This window comes from Trachypithecus francoisi, unplaced genomic scaffold, assembly GCF_009764315.1.
Source record: "Trachypithecus francoisi isolate TF-2019V2 unplaced genomic scaffold, Tfra_2.0 Contig00523, whole genome shotgun sequence".
NCBI lineage: Eukaryota > Metazoa > Chordata > Mammalia > Primates > Cercopithecidae > Trachypithecus > Trachypithecus francoisi.
This window is the reverse complement of record NW_022680698.1, coordinates 66,887-84,197: the sequence shown is the minus strand read 5'-3', so window position 1 is coordinate 84,197 and position 17,311 is coordinate 66,887. Positions and strand designations below refer to the sequence as shown.

At 50.4% G+C, this 17,311-nt stretch overlaps 1 protein-coding gene across 2 annotated transcripts; it reads right to left on the bottom strand.

The window, feature by feature from the left end:
* Positions 1 to 330: 330 nt before the first annotated feature.
* Positions 331 to 10,919, bottom strand: LOC117085079 (poliovirus receptor homolog). 2 transcript variants are annotated; one of them, XM_033213596.1, is made up of 4 exons: positions 10,536 to 10,919; positions 6,521 to 6,868; positions 4,260 to 4,556; positions 331 to 483 (listed from the first exon to the last, which is right to left on the bottom strand). In XM_033213596.1, the coding sequence occupies exons 1-4, from the start codon at positions 10,612 to 10,614 to the stop codon at positions 362 to 364; spliced, it is 846 nt and encodes a 281-aa protein (XP_033069487.1). In that variant the 5' UTR covers positions 10,615 to 10,919; the 3' UTR covers positions 331 to 361. The 2 variants fall into 2 exon arrangements, with proteins under 2 accessions (XP_033069487.1, XP_033069495.1); XM_033213604.1 differs by having other exon boundaries at positions 6,521 to 6,791; positions 10,536 to 10,871.
* Positions 10,920 to 17,311: the final 6,392 nt, after the last annotated feature.

The window sequence follows — 17,311 nt, the reverse complement described above, 5'->3', positions numbered from 1 at the left end:
TCTTTAACCTGGGCATGGCATCAGCAGCTGACTGCACAGCATGGGGTCACGTGGGATTCCGGGGAAGTACCGGGCACAGAGTAGGCACACCCCAAAGAGCAGGTGCATCCACCAGCCAGGATTAAACCACCTGCTAAATGCCTCAACTGGAAAACAGAGATGTCAAAACAGAGATGCCCCCCATTGGGGGACCCAGAAGTCAACCTCCTCTGTTTTTCTTTTCTGAATCCCCCTCCTCTCTTAGACTAGGATTCCAGGCCCCCAGCCTCTCCTCCCTCAGACCCAGGGGTCCAGGCCCAGCCCCTCCTCCTTCAGACCCACAAATCCACACCCCCAGCCCCTCCTCCCTGAGACCCAGGACTCACGTGCTCCAGTTGTAGCCTGTGGACTCCGGGTTGCTGCGAGCGTCGCAGGTCAGGGTGGCCTCATTCTGGCTGAGGTACCAGTTGTTATCATAGCCAGAGATGGATACCTCTGGGGGGTCTGCAGGAAATGAACACAGAGGTTCAGAGACAGGGAGCCTTGGGGAGCCAAGGGCTACGTGGGATTCACATCACTGCAGGAAAAGACCTGGGGATATTTGGAAAACAGCAGGAGCTGGAGAGGCCTATGAGGAGTCTAGGGAGATGGGGTGCCGCAGAGAGCAGAAGCCTGGGAGTCTTTGGTCAGTGGGCACATGGAGAGGGCTTCTGAGGACCTGCTTTTCTCCACTAGCTTTCCTGGGTAGCCTGGACCAGGCATGTCTTGGGTGTCCTGCAGGAAAAGGCCTCCTCCTTTTCTCACTCATAGGCAATGACCACTCATAACACACAGCAGTGTATTCAAGGCTCCGACAAGTCCTGCGGGAAAAAGTCCTGGATAACCCTGCTCTAGGCTGCTGCTCAGCCATCCCAGATGTGATTTCAACGTCCTCAGGGGGCAGGCCAATGGGACAGGGTTTTTTGGGGGGTGAGGGGTAGGAGTCAGTGCAGATCTCCTCCTCCTCGCTCAGACCCAGTGACAGTGTTGAGGGACTCCAGTATAGACAGTACCTGAGGGAATCTGTGTACCACTTGCCTGGCAGGGGAGTAGGCAGTATAGACAACGATGGGAGGAACAGTATGCATGATGCCTGGAAGAGCTTGTGTGGATATTACTGATGGGCTCAGTGTAGACAGGGTGTTGGAATATTACAGCAGATGCTATATTGTCAGGCCAGTGTTGAAATGCTGTGGTGGGGGTGATCTCACCCCCACATATAGAGTGTGTCCCTGGGAGCTGGTGAAATTAAGACAGGCCCTGTGTGTGTGTGTGTGTAGACAGTATTTGGATGAGCCAGTGTAGACGATGTGGGAGCTTAGTCTAGCTGTCCAATGTGGCACATACTAGCCACATGTGACTACTGAGCACTCGAAATACAGCCAGGCTGAAATACACACCAGATTTCAAAGGCTTTACTAGGGCAAACTAAATGGGAAAGATCTCGAGAATAATTAAAAAAAAAATTACAAGTTGAAATAATATTTTGGGTATATTGGGGTAAGTAAAATCAATTATTAAAATTAACTTTGGCCAGGCTCATGCCTGTAATCCCAGTACCTTGGGAGGTTGAGGCAGGAGGATCACTTGAGCCCAGGAGTTTGAGACCAACCTGGGCAACATAGGGAGATCCTGTCTCTATAAAAATAAAAATAGGCTGGGTGCGGTGACTCATGTCTGTAATCGCAACATTTTGGGAGGCCAAGGTGGGTGGATCATGAGGTCAGGAGTTTGAGACCAGCCTGGCCAACATGGTGAAACCCCGTCTCTGCTACAAATACAAAAATTAGCTGGGCACTGTAGCCAGGGCCTGTAATCCCAGCTACTCAGGAGGCCGAGGCAGGAGAATCGCTTGAACCCGAGAGGCAGAGGCTGTAGTGAGCTGAGATCGCGCCACTGCACTCTAGCCTGGGTGACAGAGGAAGACTCCGTCTCACAGACACACACACACATACACACACACACACACACACACAAACACACACGAAAATTAGCCCCACAGGGCATGGTGTCACATGCCTGTAGTCCCAGCTACTCAGGAGACTGAGGCTGAGGTGGGAGGATCAATTAAGACCAGGAGGTTGAGGCTGCAGTGAGCTGTGCCACCGCACTCCAGTCTGGGTGACACAGTAAGACCCCGTCTCAAATAAATAAATAGATAAATAAATAAACAAATACATTTCATCTTTTCTTTTCTTTTTTTGATTTTGAGACAGAGTCTTGCTCTGTTGCCCAGGCTGGAGTGCAATGGCGCGATCTTGCTCACTGCAACCTCGGCCTCCCAGGTTCTAGCAATTCTCCTGCTTCAGCCTCCTGAGTAGCTGGGATTACAGGCACCTGTCACCATGCCTGGCTAATTTTTGCATTTTTTTTAGTAAAGACAGAGTTTTACCACATTGGTCAGGCTGGTCTTGAATGCCTGACCTCAGGTGAGCCACCTGCCTCAGCCTCCCATAGTGCTGGCGTGAGCCACCATGCCTGGCCTCTTTCTTTTAACTTTTTAATGGGGTGGCTGCTGGAGAATTTAAAATCCTATATGCAGCTTGTGTGCTATTTCTGTTAGACAGCACTGGTTAGAGTCCCTGGGGCTGTCAGTGGAGATAAACGTGTGGGTGTCAATGTCGATGACGCCGTGAGGGAGCTGGTGGAGGTAACGCTGTGCAGGAGAACCAGGACAGATGCTGTCAGGGGGCCGTCCAGACAGAACACAAGGAGGCCAGTGTGGTGATGTGGGGCGAGACTCCATAGCCTGTAAGTGCGCCAGTGTAGACAAAATTGGGCAGAGGAGCATGGAGACTACACTGGGAGACTCTGCAGACACTGCTTAGGGAAACCAGCACAAACAATGCGGGAAGATCAATGCAGCTAGCACCCAACGGAGACAGTCAATTGTGGCTCAGGGTAACTGGTCGATACAATGTGGGAGGTGAATGCAGACAGTTCTCCAGGGAGTCAGTGTAGACAGTGTCAAGGGGCACTTTAGAGAGTGCCCAGGAGAACCAGTGTAGAAAAAGTAGGGTGTTTATGTAGACAGTGGTCATAGGAGCCAGTGTAGACACCATGGGAGACAGTGAAAACACCCTACAGCTGATGGCCGAAATAGGTGGTGTAGACAATGAGGATAGTGCTGTCTGTGGCCCAGAAGAGCCAGTGTAGACAATGGTAAGGCAGTGTAGAAAATGGACAAGGGGCCAGGTGCAGTGGCTCACGCCTGTAATCTCAGCACTTCGGGAGACTGGGGTGGGAGGATCACTTGAACCTAGGAGTTTGAGACCAGTCTGGGCAACATAGCAAAACTCTCTCTACAAAAAATTGTAAAATTAGCTGGGCATGGTGGCTGTACCTGTAGTCCCAGTTACTTGGGAGGCTGAGGAAGGAGGATCCCTTGAGCCTGGAAGGTTGAGGCTGTAGGAGCCATGATCATGGCCCTACACTCCAGCCTGGGTGACAGAGTGAGACCCTGTCCAAAGGAAAAAAAAAAAGGCCGGGCATGGTGGCTCATGCCTGTAATTCCAGCACACTTTGGGAGGCCGAGGCAGGCAGATCACCTGAGGTCAGGAGTTCGAGAACAACCTGGCCAACATGGTGAAACCTTGTCTCTATTAAAAATACAAAAATCAGACAGGTGTGGTGGCATGCACCTGTAATCCCAGCTATTTGGGAGGCTGAGGTAGGAGAACCACCTGAACTTGGGAGGCAGAGGTTACAATGAGCCAAGACTGTGCCACTGTACTCCAGCCTGGGTGACAGAGGGAGACTTTATTTCAAAAAAAAAAAAAACAAAAGAAAGAAAGAAAGAAAGAAATGGACAAGGGAGTGTGTGTAGACAAGAAGGCAGGCAGTGCTGATCGTGGCCAGGAGAACCAGTGTAGCAATGTGGGGAAGGTCATTGTGGATAGTTGCCTGGGGAAGCAGGTGTAGGCAGTTTGGGGGCAGTGTAGACTGTGCTCAAGGGAGTCAACAGAGTGTAGAGTATCCGTGCAGACAGTGGCTAGAGAAGCCAGGGCAGACAATCTGGGTACCAGCAGCATTAACTATGGCCCGAGTAAACTGGTGTAGGCAATAGGGACAGTGTTTATGGCCCAGGGGAGCTGGTGCAGACAATGGTCGTGTAGACAGGAGTCAGGGGAGCCAGTGCAGATGAAGGAAGCAATGCCTACAGTGCCTTGGGGAGTCAGTGTAGACAGTGGTGGGGGCAGCCCGGCAGGGGATCTTGCTGTTGCTGACTCGGGCACACTCACAGTAGACGGTGAGGTTCACAGTCAGCAGCTGAGGCTTCTCAAAGCTCTCGTGCTCCACCTTGCAGGTCACACTCTTGCCGTCCACCTGGCTTGAGGGCACCAAAATCCAGAGGCTGGTGACAGTGACTGTGCCAGACAGGAACCCTGGCACCTGGCTGGTATTGGGCATCCCACCCAGGTCTGAGTGCCAGGTGATGTGGGCTGGCGGGCGACCCCCTGTGGAGATGCAGCGGGCCACGGGCACCGGCTTTCCAGTGAGCTGGACCTTCTGAACCTCAGCTGTGTTTTGGGGCTTGGCTGGGAAGAGGAACAAAAGCAACAGGTCATCCAATGAACCCCTCTGTGGTAGAAGGAGGCATTCATTAAGGGTACCGGATGGCAGCTGGGGGGGGTGGCTCATGCCTATAATCCCAGAACTTTGGGAGGCTGAGGTGGGTGGATCACTTGAGGTCAGGAGTTCGAGACCAGCCTGACCAACATGGGGAAACTCTCTCTACTAAAAATTAGCCAGGGTGTGGTGGCACACACCAGTAATCCCAGTTACTTGGGAGGCTGAGGCTGGAGAATTGATTGAACTCGAGAGGTAGAGGTTGCAGTGAGCCGAGATTGTCACTGCTCTCCAGCCTGGGCGACAGAGTGAGATTCTGTCTCAAAAAGAGGAAAAGAAAAAAAAAGGATACAGGATGGCATGGTTTAAACCCCAGCTGTGTCCCTAAGCAGCTGGGTGGTCTTGGGCAAGTCTGTGCCTCAGTTTCCTTGTCTGTCGACAGGGGATAATGATGGCATCACAGGCAATGAGAATACGCAGATGAAGCTCTCAGAATGGCACGTAAGTGCTCCATACATACTGTTTGCTGGAAAGTGCTGGGGCCCAGCAGTGACCAAAATAGCCCTGGTTCTGCCCTCATGGGTACAGTCCAAGGGGGCAGACAGACACTTTCCTAGGCAGTGATGACTCGGAGAGGGCAGGGCTGGGAAGGGGAAACCCAAAGGGGGTTATCCTAGTCTGGGGCTCAGTGGAGGAGAGGAAGCCTCAGCTCTGGAGTTGAGAAGGGAAGTGACTTGCCCACGGTGACACAGCTGTAAGCAGCAGAGCTAGGCTTTCCCATAAGGTCTGTCTGATTCCAAAACCACCTTGACCAACTCTTAATCATCATCCTGGTGATTCCCAAACCTGGAACTTGCTTCCCCATCATTACCTGTATTATTTACCGAAGATTTCTCCTTAACTTGACTCACTGTTTCTGTTTTACCCTCATCCTAAACCACGATACCTGGAATCCCAGGCTTGCTGGAGCGACAAGAGCTGCCTGTGGTCAGGTGTTGTGTGCCAGGCACAGTTTCAAGCCCTTGACAGTTCATGAATTTCTCATGCATAGGCCTGGAATAGTTCTTGGCACATAAGCTTAAAAAAACCAAAACAGAACAAAAAACAAGTTCGGTGTGGTGGCACATTCCAGTAATTCCAGCTACAGGGAGGCAGGAGCATCTGTTAGCACAGGAGTTCCAGGCTGCAGTGAGGATCTACTGTGACCACACCACTGCACTCCAGCCTGGGCGATAGAGCTAAACTCTGGCTCAGAAAAAAAAAAAAACAGGGTCAGTTTTTTTGAATCCTCATGGTGATCCCCATCCCACAGATGAGGAAACTGAGGCACAGACACTTCTTGCTCAAGTTCCAAGAGGAGGGCCTCATGGAGCTCATGAAAATGGAAGTAGATCCCCTCCTCTTTTGGGTATCAGGATCCTTGCTTTCCTGTCTGTCTGTTTCAACCTTCTCCTTTTTCACTAAATAAAGTGACAGTAACTGACAGCTCTAAGGGGCTCACATGAGCCAGTGGTGAAGCTCTAAGTCTGCACCTGGACACTCAGGACAGCTTTCCAAGGGTGATGCTATTGTCACCAACCCTTTTACAGATGAGGAAAGGAGGGACCCAGACAAGGCCACCCAGGCCTCCTCCCTTCCTTTTGGGTTCCCTCCCAGCTCCCTTTCCAATATACCCCTCCCTCTCCCTCAGGGCGTTCTAACGCTAGGCTTGGGGGTCCTTACTCCCGGAGATCTTTGCTCCCTTGCGCCTCCCTCCCCCCATGCGCCTCCCCCCACCCCACCCCCATCAATGCGCTGCCCCTCCTTTTGTCCCCAGGGAATCTGCTGTGGAGGGAATCCCTCACCCCCCAGGCCTCCCCACTCTTTGCTGACTTCCCTGATCCTCCCACCAAGTCTCTGCCTTTCATTCAGCCTCCCCAAAACCCCTGCTCACCAAGCACTCGGAGCCAGATATCCACGCTCCTTTTGCCCTGAGGGAAGATGAAGAACACACAGGTGTAGCTGCCTTCATCCTCGATGCGTAACCCGAACATCCTCAATGAGGCATCCCGCAGCTCCGTGCCCAGTCTGGCGGCCACGAATTCCAGCCGTTTGGGCTCCGAATAGTGGGAGCCCTGCGTTGGGTGGAAGACGGCCATGCTGCTGGATTCACCATGCCGCGACCAAGTCAGCTGTGACACGTGCGTCTCCTCCATGCCGGGCACCTGTAGGTAGCAGGGCAGCGTCACGGAGTCGCCCAAGAAGCCGGGCACCTGGGTGGGCGCCTGCACGACGATGTCCCCTGTGGAGAACCAAAGAGAAAGTGTCAGACCCGGGGCGTTCCTGGGCTAGATAGTGAGGGGCTCCGGGAGCCCGGGCACCTGAGCGTGCGATTGCATGCCGGGGCCCTGGAGCCCTGGTGGATGGTGGGGTATGGGGGGAGGGGGGGCTGGGGCACTAGTTGGGGTCGAGGCAGGCGAGGAGGGTAAGGGCGTCCGGGATGGTCTGCAACTTGGCCGTGCTCCTTCACTTTGGCTGTTTATTACCATATTTCTTCTATTATTACAGTATTTCCCTCAATCTCAACATCACTGATTTTAAAAATTGTGGTAAATATTGTGGTTAAAAAAATAAATTTACCATTTAAGCCATTTAAAGCATACAGTTCAGTGGCACTACGTACATTTCACGATATTGTGCAACCGTCACCATTATACAGCTCCAGAACTTTTTCTTTCCTTTTTTTGAGACGGAGTCTCGCTCTGTCGCCCAGGTGGAGTGCAGTGGCACGATCTCTGCTCATTGCAAGCTCTGCCTCTGGGGCTCAAGCGGTTCTCCTGCCTCAGCTTTCCGCGTAGCTGGATGACAGGCTCCCACCACCACACCCGGCTAATTTTTTAATTTTTTTTTTTAGCAGAAATGGGGTTTCACCATGTTGGCCAGGCTGGTCTTGAACTCCTGGCCTCAAGTGATCCTCCTGCCTCGGCCTCCCAAAGTGCTGGGATTACAGGTGTGAGCCACCGCACCTGGTCCAGAACTTTTTCATCACACCGGTATCTTAGCTTTCACATACCATGACTGTCATTATTTACAGCACAATTGCCATTAGGGGTTAGAATACCCTCAATGTAGAAAATGGGGAGAAATCTTGGGTCTTCAAATCCATGAAAGGAGTATTATTACTCTGGGTGGATCCTGGTCAGAAGAATGTGGGGGATCGTGGCACAAGAGGAAGGTAATTATAGTGAGGCTTCAGGCCAGTTACTTAACCTGTCTGATTCTTTTTCCTAGTTTGTAAAATAAGACTTAGAACAGTGCACACTCACAGGGTGCTGACACAGATCGGGGCTATTCTGGCTGCTTCACATATATCTTGGCATTTAATCCTCAAATAGCCCCCCTGAGGCAAGCACTACTGTTAACATAATTTTACAGACAGGGAAACTGACACAGAGTATAACATCCTCCAAGTCATACAGAGGTTTAGTGGCAGAGGTAGGATTTGAACTTGGGTGGTCAGAGACTGACTTCTAATCCCCCAGGTCCTATATAAAAATCTTTCTGCCAAGGGCCCTAGCACATAGTAGGTCTTCAACATGTGTCAGCGCTTATTGACACTAATAAACATAGTCCTATGCATTCTTTTTTATTTTTTTATTATTTTTATTTATATATTTTTGTGTGTGTGCGGTATTTATTTCAAATGTTTGTTAAAACAGCACTGTTGGCCGGGCGCGGTGGCTCAAGCCTGTAATCCCAGCACTTTGGGAGGCCGGGACGGGAGGATCACGAGGTCAGGAGATCGAGACCATCCTGGCTAACACCGTGAAACCCCATCTCTACTAAAAAATACAAAAAACTAGCCGGGCGAGGTGGCGGGCGCCTGTAGTCCCAGCTACTCGGGAGGCTGAGGCAGGAGAATGGCGTAAACCCGGGAGGCGGAGCTTGCAGTGAGCTGAGATCCGGCCACTGCACTCCAGCCTGGGTGACAGAGCAAGACTCCGTCTCAAAAAAAAAAAAAAAAAAAAAAAAACAGCACTGTTATTTCTCAGGACAAGACCAAAGATCACCCCCTGCAGAAGCTTGGGAACTATGTACAGAACTTTATAGAACAAAGGCAATACTTTAGCTTAAGCCTGCCTGCTGAACAGAGAATGGAATTCTGCATGGACTCAAGGAACAAAAGGAAACTAGGCAGGAAGAGGGAAGAAAAGTGCCCATCTGAATCAAACTTCAGCTGCCATCAGGGCACATCTTCTGGTGGTCACAGATTGTAGGCTGTTTTTTGGAAGATTCGGGTTCAGCACAGGATTCCATTTGTCTACATGGCTATACCCCCGGCTCAGGTGCCATGAGGTCGATGTCACTCAAGTTCCTGGCCAGCCAAACTCCGGCAGCAAAGAGTCCCAAATTTAGTATCAAGTTCCTCCGGAAGTCATTCCTATCAGTGGCAAAGCGGTAGATGCCCCAAAGCCAATCTCCCACGTTGTCTGATATTTTGGGAGTTTCATTAGCCAAACCAGCAGCACTCACCTGGACCCGCAGGAAGCCATAGTAGGAAGCTTCGCATGGGCCTCGGTGGAGGTTTCTTTTTAATTTTTAATTTTTATTTAGCTAATTATTTTTGTAGAGATGGGGTCTTGCCATGTTGCCCAGGCTGGTTTTGAATTCCTAAGCTTAAGTGATCCTCCCATCTCAGCCTCCCAAACTGTTGGGATTACAGGCATGAGCCACTGTGTTTGGCTGCAATCAGCCTGGGCAGCATAGCGAAACTCTATCTCTACCAAAAATACAAAAAAATTTAGCCAGGTGTGGTGGTGAGCACCTATAATCCCAGCTACTCCAGAAGCCACAGTGAGAGGATAGCTTGAGCCTGGGAAGTCCAGGTTGCAGTGAGCCGGGATTGTGCCACTGCACTCCAGCCTGGGCAACAGAGCAAGATCCTGTCTCTCTCTCATACACACACACATACACGCACACACACAATAAATATATAGATACACACACAAAATAAATAAATATATATATATATTATTTATTTACTCATTAAATGTATAATAAAATATATATTATTTATTATATAGATAACATGTATGTTATAAATATATTTAATATTTACTAAGAAATATATTGTACATTATGATATAATATATTATTAATTATATAATACATAATATATAATAATAATAATATATTATATATATTTATCAGAAGTTTGAGACCAGCCTGGCCAACATGGTGAAATCCTGTCTCTACTAAAAATACAAAAATATTAGCCAGGCACGGTGGCAAATGTCTGTAATCCAAGCTACTCGGGAGGCTGAAGTAGGAAAATCGCTTGAACCCGGGAGGAGGAGGCTGCAGTGAGCCAAGATCAGGACACTGCACTCCAGCCTGGGTGATGGAGTGAGACTGTCTCAAAATTAAAAAAAAAAAAAAAGAATGAATGAATGGCCAGTGCCTTGGAGTCAGACATTGGGGGTCAGAGGGGTAATGGTGTCAAGTGTCACCCACTGTCCGCCTCCCCAACATCAACCCTCCTCTCCATCCAGACCCAGCCCGCCAGCAGGCTTCTGGGTTATGGCCTGGGTGTGCTGAGCACGAACCTGGGTAAGCTAATCCCGCATGAGTCACCATCTGCTAATTTTCCGAGATTCTCTTGCCTTTTTTGGGAAATGTCCGCACCCAACTCTATCCCCTTTCCGAGGGGCCCAGAGGAGGGTCTTGTGCCCACCCTGTATTGCTGCCAATTTCGAGGAACTTCTAAACCCAACTCCGACAGCTCTCCGGATGGCCACGAGGAGGGTCCTGCCCTCGCCCCGTGTTCCTTCCAACCCCGGGGCAGAGATGGGGGGTGGGTGGCACCGGGCGGCGCCGTCATCTTCGGGGACCCAGGGGGCCAAGTACCCGGCTTGGATGCGCAGATGGGAGCGAGAGAGGGGCCGCCGGACTGCGCGGAGGTCACTCACCGGTTCCTAGGGGTGGCCAGGACAGCACCACTAGCGTCAGTAGCAGCGGAGGCCATGCGGCGGCCATGGTTCGGGCCATGCCAGTTGCTCCGGGCAGCTGGGCCTCCGGCGGGCGCCTCCTTCTAGCTTCCCGGCGCCGCTTGCTCTGCCGCGGCCGCTGCGAGTCCAGCTCCTGGAGCTCGGGTCCTGGAATCCCGGGGGTCCGCTCCGTCAGTGCCTGGGGTGGGAAGGGGAATACCCACTTCTTCAAGTTGCAGACAAGTGACGGGAGGGGAGGGGAGTTGACCGCGACTCCTCTCAGGCGCGGGGGCGTCACCCAGGCTGCGCCCCCCCTCCACGCCCCGGCGCGCCTGCGCCTAGGCAGGTCTCTCCCGGCGCTCAGTCCGGCTACAGACGCGCGCTCGCTCCCTCAGTGCGCGCTAGAAGAGGCGGCTTCCCGTGTGAGGACGCCCACATCCCAGGTGAGGAAACGGAGGCACGCGCAGAGATTCAGCAACTTACTAACGACTCGCGGTTGCCGAGTGGCAGAGCTGAGGTTTCAACTCGTGATGGGACAGATCCTGAGCCCACCAAGCTGTCTTTCCGCCCAGCCTAAACCCATGGGCTTTGGGGTCAGACAAGACCTGGACTCATGTTGGGCAAGTGGTTTCTCCTCGAGGGCCCTCAGATTCTTTATCTGTAAAATGGGCATAGTAGGGCGCGGTGGCCCAGGCCTGAAATTCCAGCACTTTGGGAGGCTGAGGCGGAAGGACTGTGTGAGCCCAGGAGTTAGAGGCTGCGGTGAGCCACCCTCGCGCCACCGCACTATAGCTTGGGTGACAGAGCCAGACCTGTCTCAAAACAAAACAAAACAAAACAAAGGCTGGGGGCTGAGGCGCAGTGGCTGACCCCTGTAATCCCAGCACTTTGGGAGGCCGAGGCAGGAAGATCAGCTGAGGTCAGGAGTTCAAAGCCAGCCTGGCCAACATGACGCAAACCCATCTTTACTAAAAATGCAAAAATTAATTGGCATGGTGGCACATACCTGTAATCTCAGCTGCTAGGGAGTCTGATACAGGAAAATCACTTGAACCTGGGAGGTGGAGGTTGCAGTGAGCCAAGATCAGGCCTCTGCACTCCAGCCTGGGTGACAGAGCGAGACTGTCCAAAAAAAAAAAAGAAAAAGAAAAAAGGGCATACTAACAGTACTTACCTCACAGGGTAGTCTGTAAAACTTAAACAAGAAACTGCTTAGCTCAATTTCAGGGATATAGTTTATACTAAATAAAAAGCAGATATTGCAACAATAGCAGCAGTGGCAGTGAAATTATTGTTGCTTTACAGTTGCCATCAAATATTACTGTTCATGAGAATGGTCATTCATTCATTCTTCACTCAATGTATATTTATTGAGCCAGTCAGTATCCCAGGCGCTGGGGATACAGCAGAAAATAAGACAGACAAAAATCTCTGCCTTTAATGAAGACCGTGTTCTAGTGGAGGGAAACAGACCATAAACAGATTAATACCAGAACTCCAGCAGGTCTGGGGGAGATAAGGGTTATAGACCAACCTGCAGTAGGGAGAGGCGAGGAGGGAGGGAGGGGGGGAGAGAGAGAGAGAGAGAGAGGGAGGGAGAGAAAGAGGGAGAGAGAGGGAGGGAGGGAGGGAGGGAAGAAGGGAGAGAGCGAGAGGGAGGGAGAAAGGGAGAGAGAGAGAGAAATAGAGAGACACACTCAGAGGTAAGGGCTGGAGACAGAGACAGAGATTGAAAGAGATAGAGACACAGCATAGACAGAGCGAGATGAGATTGAAATGAGAGGTGACAGTGAGACTCAGAAAGTCAAACCCTAAGAGAGAGAACCCGAGACTTCCTGGTCCCCAGAGGTGTCTGTCCTGGCCAGGGTCTCCATGAGGCTGACTAACAGCTCTGGTCCCTGTTCTCTGACATCCTTATATCCTTTTTATTTTTACTTTTTTTTTAGACAGGGTCTCACTATTTCACTGAGGCTGGAGTGCAGTGGCGCCATCATTGCTCATTGCAGCCTCCACCTCCTGGGCTCAACTCCACCTCAGCCTCCTGGGTAGTTGGGGCCATGGGCATATGTGAACACGCCCAGCTAGTTTTTAAATTTATTGTAAAGGCAGGGTCTCGCTATGTTACTCAGGCTGGTCTTGAATTCCTAGCCTAGAGCAATCCTCCCACCTTAGCCTCCCAAAGTGCTGGGGTTGCAGTCATGAGCCACTGTGCCCGGCCCCACATTATTATATCTTTCTGTAAAATCCCTCCTTTGGCTTTTGGCTGGCTTGGAGGTTTCTGTCCCTGGGTGCCCTCTCTAACTTAGATCTGATGCTTGTGTATGACACATCTGATGCTTGGGGTCAGATGTATGTAGGTGAATTTCTATGGAAACCTGGAGGCTGGTCTCTTGGAAATCTCTGAATTTTCTGTCACTCTTGTTCTGCTGAGTTATTTCCAAATTGGGAATCCGTGGCCATTGTTATGTTCCTTCTCTGGACGATGCCATCACCATCTGGGGTTCCCCTATCTCTCTGGGCTCCCCAGTTCCTGTCTCCAGGGCCTTCTCTCAGGGCCCTGGAGGGTCAGAGGCTGCTCTGAAGAAGCAGGCTTAGAAGAAAAAGCAAGTTTGGTTTGGGGCATATCTGCTTGCTTCTGTGTTTCTCTGTCAAGAGTCTAAATTCCTTGAGTGTTTGGACCAGACATTTTCTTTACTCAAGTGCTGAAATATCATCTGAAAAAATAGTGAATGGAGATCTCCAATGAGCATCCTATTTTTTTGTGTGTTTGTTAGTTTGTTTGTTTTGAGACAGAGTCTCGCTCTTTCTCCCAGGCTGGAGTGCAATGGCGTGATCTCGGTTCACAGCAGCCTCCGCCTCCTAGGCTCAAGTGATTCTTGCGCCTCAGCCTCCCAAGTAGCTGGGATTACAGGCCTGCGCCACCACACCCAGCTAATTTTTTTGTGTTTTCAGTAGAGATGGGGTTTCACCATGTTGGCCAGGCTGAGCTTAGGTGATCCACCTTCCTCAGCCTCCCAAAGTGCTGGGATTATAGGTGTGAGCCACCACGCCCAATGGACATCCTCTTGATGCTGTGGTTTTCAAACTTCTGGATCCAAAAGGATCATCAAGAATCTTGTATAATTAAGCAAATATGAATCCATTTCCTTATTCTTCCCTCTCCCATTAAAAAATAAAATGGTAGCATTGTTCTGTCTCTGTTTTTCGCTTAGCAACATATCTTGGTGATTTTCCCATAGGCAGATATATTGAGCTACCTCATTCATTCATTCGTTCATTCATTCATTCACAAATGTGTAGTATTCCATTACATGAATGCATCATCATTTTTGAAACTGTCTTCCAGGGATGGGCTTTTTTGGGTGTTTCCAGCCCTTTTGTACTTGCAAACTGTGCTTCCCTGGGTCATCATGTCCATGGCATTTCCCATGTATGTGACAGTATCTGTCATATTTATTCCCAGAAGCTGATTTCCTGGGCCAAAGGGCATGCACATTTGTGGCCTAGAGGATATTGCCAAATTGCTGTTCAGCACCCATGCCAGCAAAGTAAGGGCGTGGAGTGGCTTCTACCCAGGAATGCTCATGGCAGTTGGGGAAGGTTTAAAAATTTCAGATATGCCCCCACCCCCCGCATCTCTACAAAAAATTTAAAAAATTAGCCAGGCGTGGTGGCACATGCCCGTAGTCCCAGCTACAGCTACTTGGGAGGCTGAGGCTGGAGGATCGCTCAAGCCCAGGAGTTTGAGGCTGTAGTGAGCCATGATTGCACCACTGCACTCCAGCCTGGGTGACAGAGTGAGACTCTGTCCACTCCAAAAAAGTAAATGTCAGATGTGAAGCTTTGTCCAGAAGGGTGTGATGTAGGAGGCCTGGGAGCAGGGGGAGAAAGAGAGAAAGACATGGAGAGCAAGAAGAGGAGATGGGGAACGAGGGCTCCAGACACTCCCTTGGTTCAAATTCTGCTTCCACCAATTGGTAGCTGGGAATCCTAAGCAACCAGTATCGCTTCTCTTGCCTCTTTTTTCTCATCCACAAAATAGGAGCTCATGAAAACTTGTGGTGTTAGTTAAATAAGTTATTTAGAAACAAGTTATATGTGGCTGGGCGTGGTGGCTCATGCCTGTAATCCCAGCACTTTGGGAGGCTGAGGTGGGTGATCATTTTGAAGGGGGCCTGCCCCTCCACCCCTGTGGGTATTTCTCCCAAGGTGGAGACGAGAGACTGAGAAAAGAAAGAAGGCACAGAGACAAAGTATAGAGGAAGAAAAGCGGGCCTAGGGGACCGGCGCTCAGCAAGTGAGGACCTGCACTGGCACTGGTCTCTGAGTTCCCTCAGTATTTATTGATCACTATCCCTACTATCTTGGCGAGGGGCATGTGGCAGGACTATAGGGTAATGGTGGGGAGGGGGTCAGCAGGAAAGCATGTGAGCAAAGGACTCTGTGTCATAAATAAGTTTAAGGAAAGGTGCTGTGCCTGGACGTGCACGTGGGCCAGATTTATGTTTGACTTTACACAAACATCTCAGTGCAGTAAAGAGCAGTATTGCTGCCAACATGTCTCACCTCCAGTCATAAGATGGTTTTCTCCTATCTCAGTAAATAGAATGTATGATCAGGTTTTATACCAAGATATTCCATTCCCAGGGACGAGCAGGAGACAGATGCCTTCCTCTTATCTCAACTGAAAAGAGGCCTTCCTCTTTCACTCATCCTCCTCAGCACAAACCCTTTACGGGTGTCGGGCTGGGGGACGGTCAGGTCTTTCCCTTCCCACGAGGCCATATCTCAGGCTGTCTCCGTGGGGGGAAACCTTGGACAATACCCGGGCTTTCTTGGGCGGAGGTCCCTGCAGCCTTCCACAGTGCATTGTGTCCCTGGGTACTCGAGACTGGAGAATGGTGGCGGCTTTTACCAAGCATACTCCCTGCAAACACATTTTTACAAAGCACATCCTGCACAGCCCTAAATCCATTAAACCTTGAGTCAATACAGCACATGTTTCTGCGAGCACAGGGTTGGGGCTAGGGTTACAGATTAATAGCATCTCAAGGCGGAAGAAGTTTTCTTAGTACAGATCAAAATGGAGTTTCTTATGTCTTCCTTTTTCTACATAGACACAGTAACAGTCTGATCTCTTTCTTTCCCCCACACATTTGAGGTCAGGAGTTCAAGACCAGCCTGGCCAACATGGCGAAACCCCATCTGTACTAAAAACACAAAAATTAGCTGGGTGGTAGTGGCATGCACCTGGAATCCCAGCTACTTGGGAGGCCGAATCACTTCAGGTGGAGGTTGCGGTGAGCCAAGGTTGTGCCACTGCATTCCAGTCTGGGCGAGAGAGTGAGACCTTGTCTCAAAAAAAAAAAAAAAGAAATTACATGGTTTAAAAGATTATTTATTTAGCTGCTCAACAAATGGCAGCAATTATTATTGATATCTCCTGGGGCTTATGATTCTTCATCTGAAAAATGGCATAGCGTGGCACAGTGGCTCAGACCTGAAATCTCAGCACTTTGGCAGGCTGAGGTGGGAGTACTGTCTAAGAATAATGCATTAAAGCTCTTTGGTGCAATGACTGATAAATATCACTATGGACACCTGGCTGCTGTTTAAACAATTTTTTTTTTTTTTTTTTTGAGACGGAGTCTCGCTCTGTCGCCCGGGCTGGAGTGCAGTGGCCAGATCTCAGCTCATTGCAAGTTCTGCCTCCCAGGTTTACGCCATTCTCCTGCCTCAGCCTCCCGAGTAGCTGGGACTACAGGCGCCCGCCACCTCGCCCGGCTAGCTTTTTGTATTTTTTAGTAGAGATGGGGTTTCACCGTGTTAGCCAGGATGGTCTCGATCTCCTGACCTCGTGATCCGCCCGTCTCGGCCTCCCAAAGTGCTGGGATTACAGGCTTGAGCCACCGCGCCCAGCCTGTTTAAACAATTTTTAAGCTTTTTTTTTTTTTTTCTGAGACGGAGTCTCGCTCTGTCACACAGGCTGGAGTGCAGTGGCCGGATCTCAGCTCACTGCAAGCTCCGCCTCCCGGATTTATGCCATTCTCCTGCCTCAGCCTCCCGAGTAGCTGGGACTACAAGCGCCCGCCACCTTGCCCGGCTAGTTTTTTATATTTTTTAGTAGAGACGGGGTTTCACCGTGTTAGCCAGGATGGTCTCAATCTCCTGACCTTGTGATCCGCCCGTCTCGGCCTTCCAAAGTGCTGGGATTACAGGCTTGAGCCACCCCGCCCGGCCTGTTTAAACAATTTTTAAGCTTTTTTTATTTTTGGCTGAGTCTCGCTCTGGTGCCCAGGCTGAAGTGCAGTGGCACAATCTTGGTTCACTGCAAACTCTTCCTCCTGCATTCAAGCGATTCTCATGCCTCAGCCTCCCAAGTAGCTGGGATTACAGGCACGCACCACCACGTCTGGCTAAGTTTTTTGTATTTTTAACAGACAAGGCTTCACCATGTTGGCCAGGCTGGTCTTGAACTCCTGACCTCAGGTGATCCACCCGCCTCGGCCTCCCAAAGTGCTAGAATTACAGGTGTGAGCCATTGTGCCTGGCCTGCTATAACACATTAATCATGTAAGGTAAATAGTCAGTGGCTGGCACATGGATAGCCCTCAACAGACAAGACTTGGACTGAGTTCTGCCACTATTATTGCTAAGCAGATGCCATGTTAGGTGGTTCTGCGTTGGTCACAGAAGCACCGAATGTTCCTCAAATGTGAGATATATCCCCCAGAGGAGTTTCAGCCATATTTGTGTGC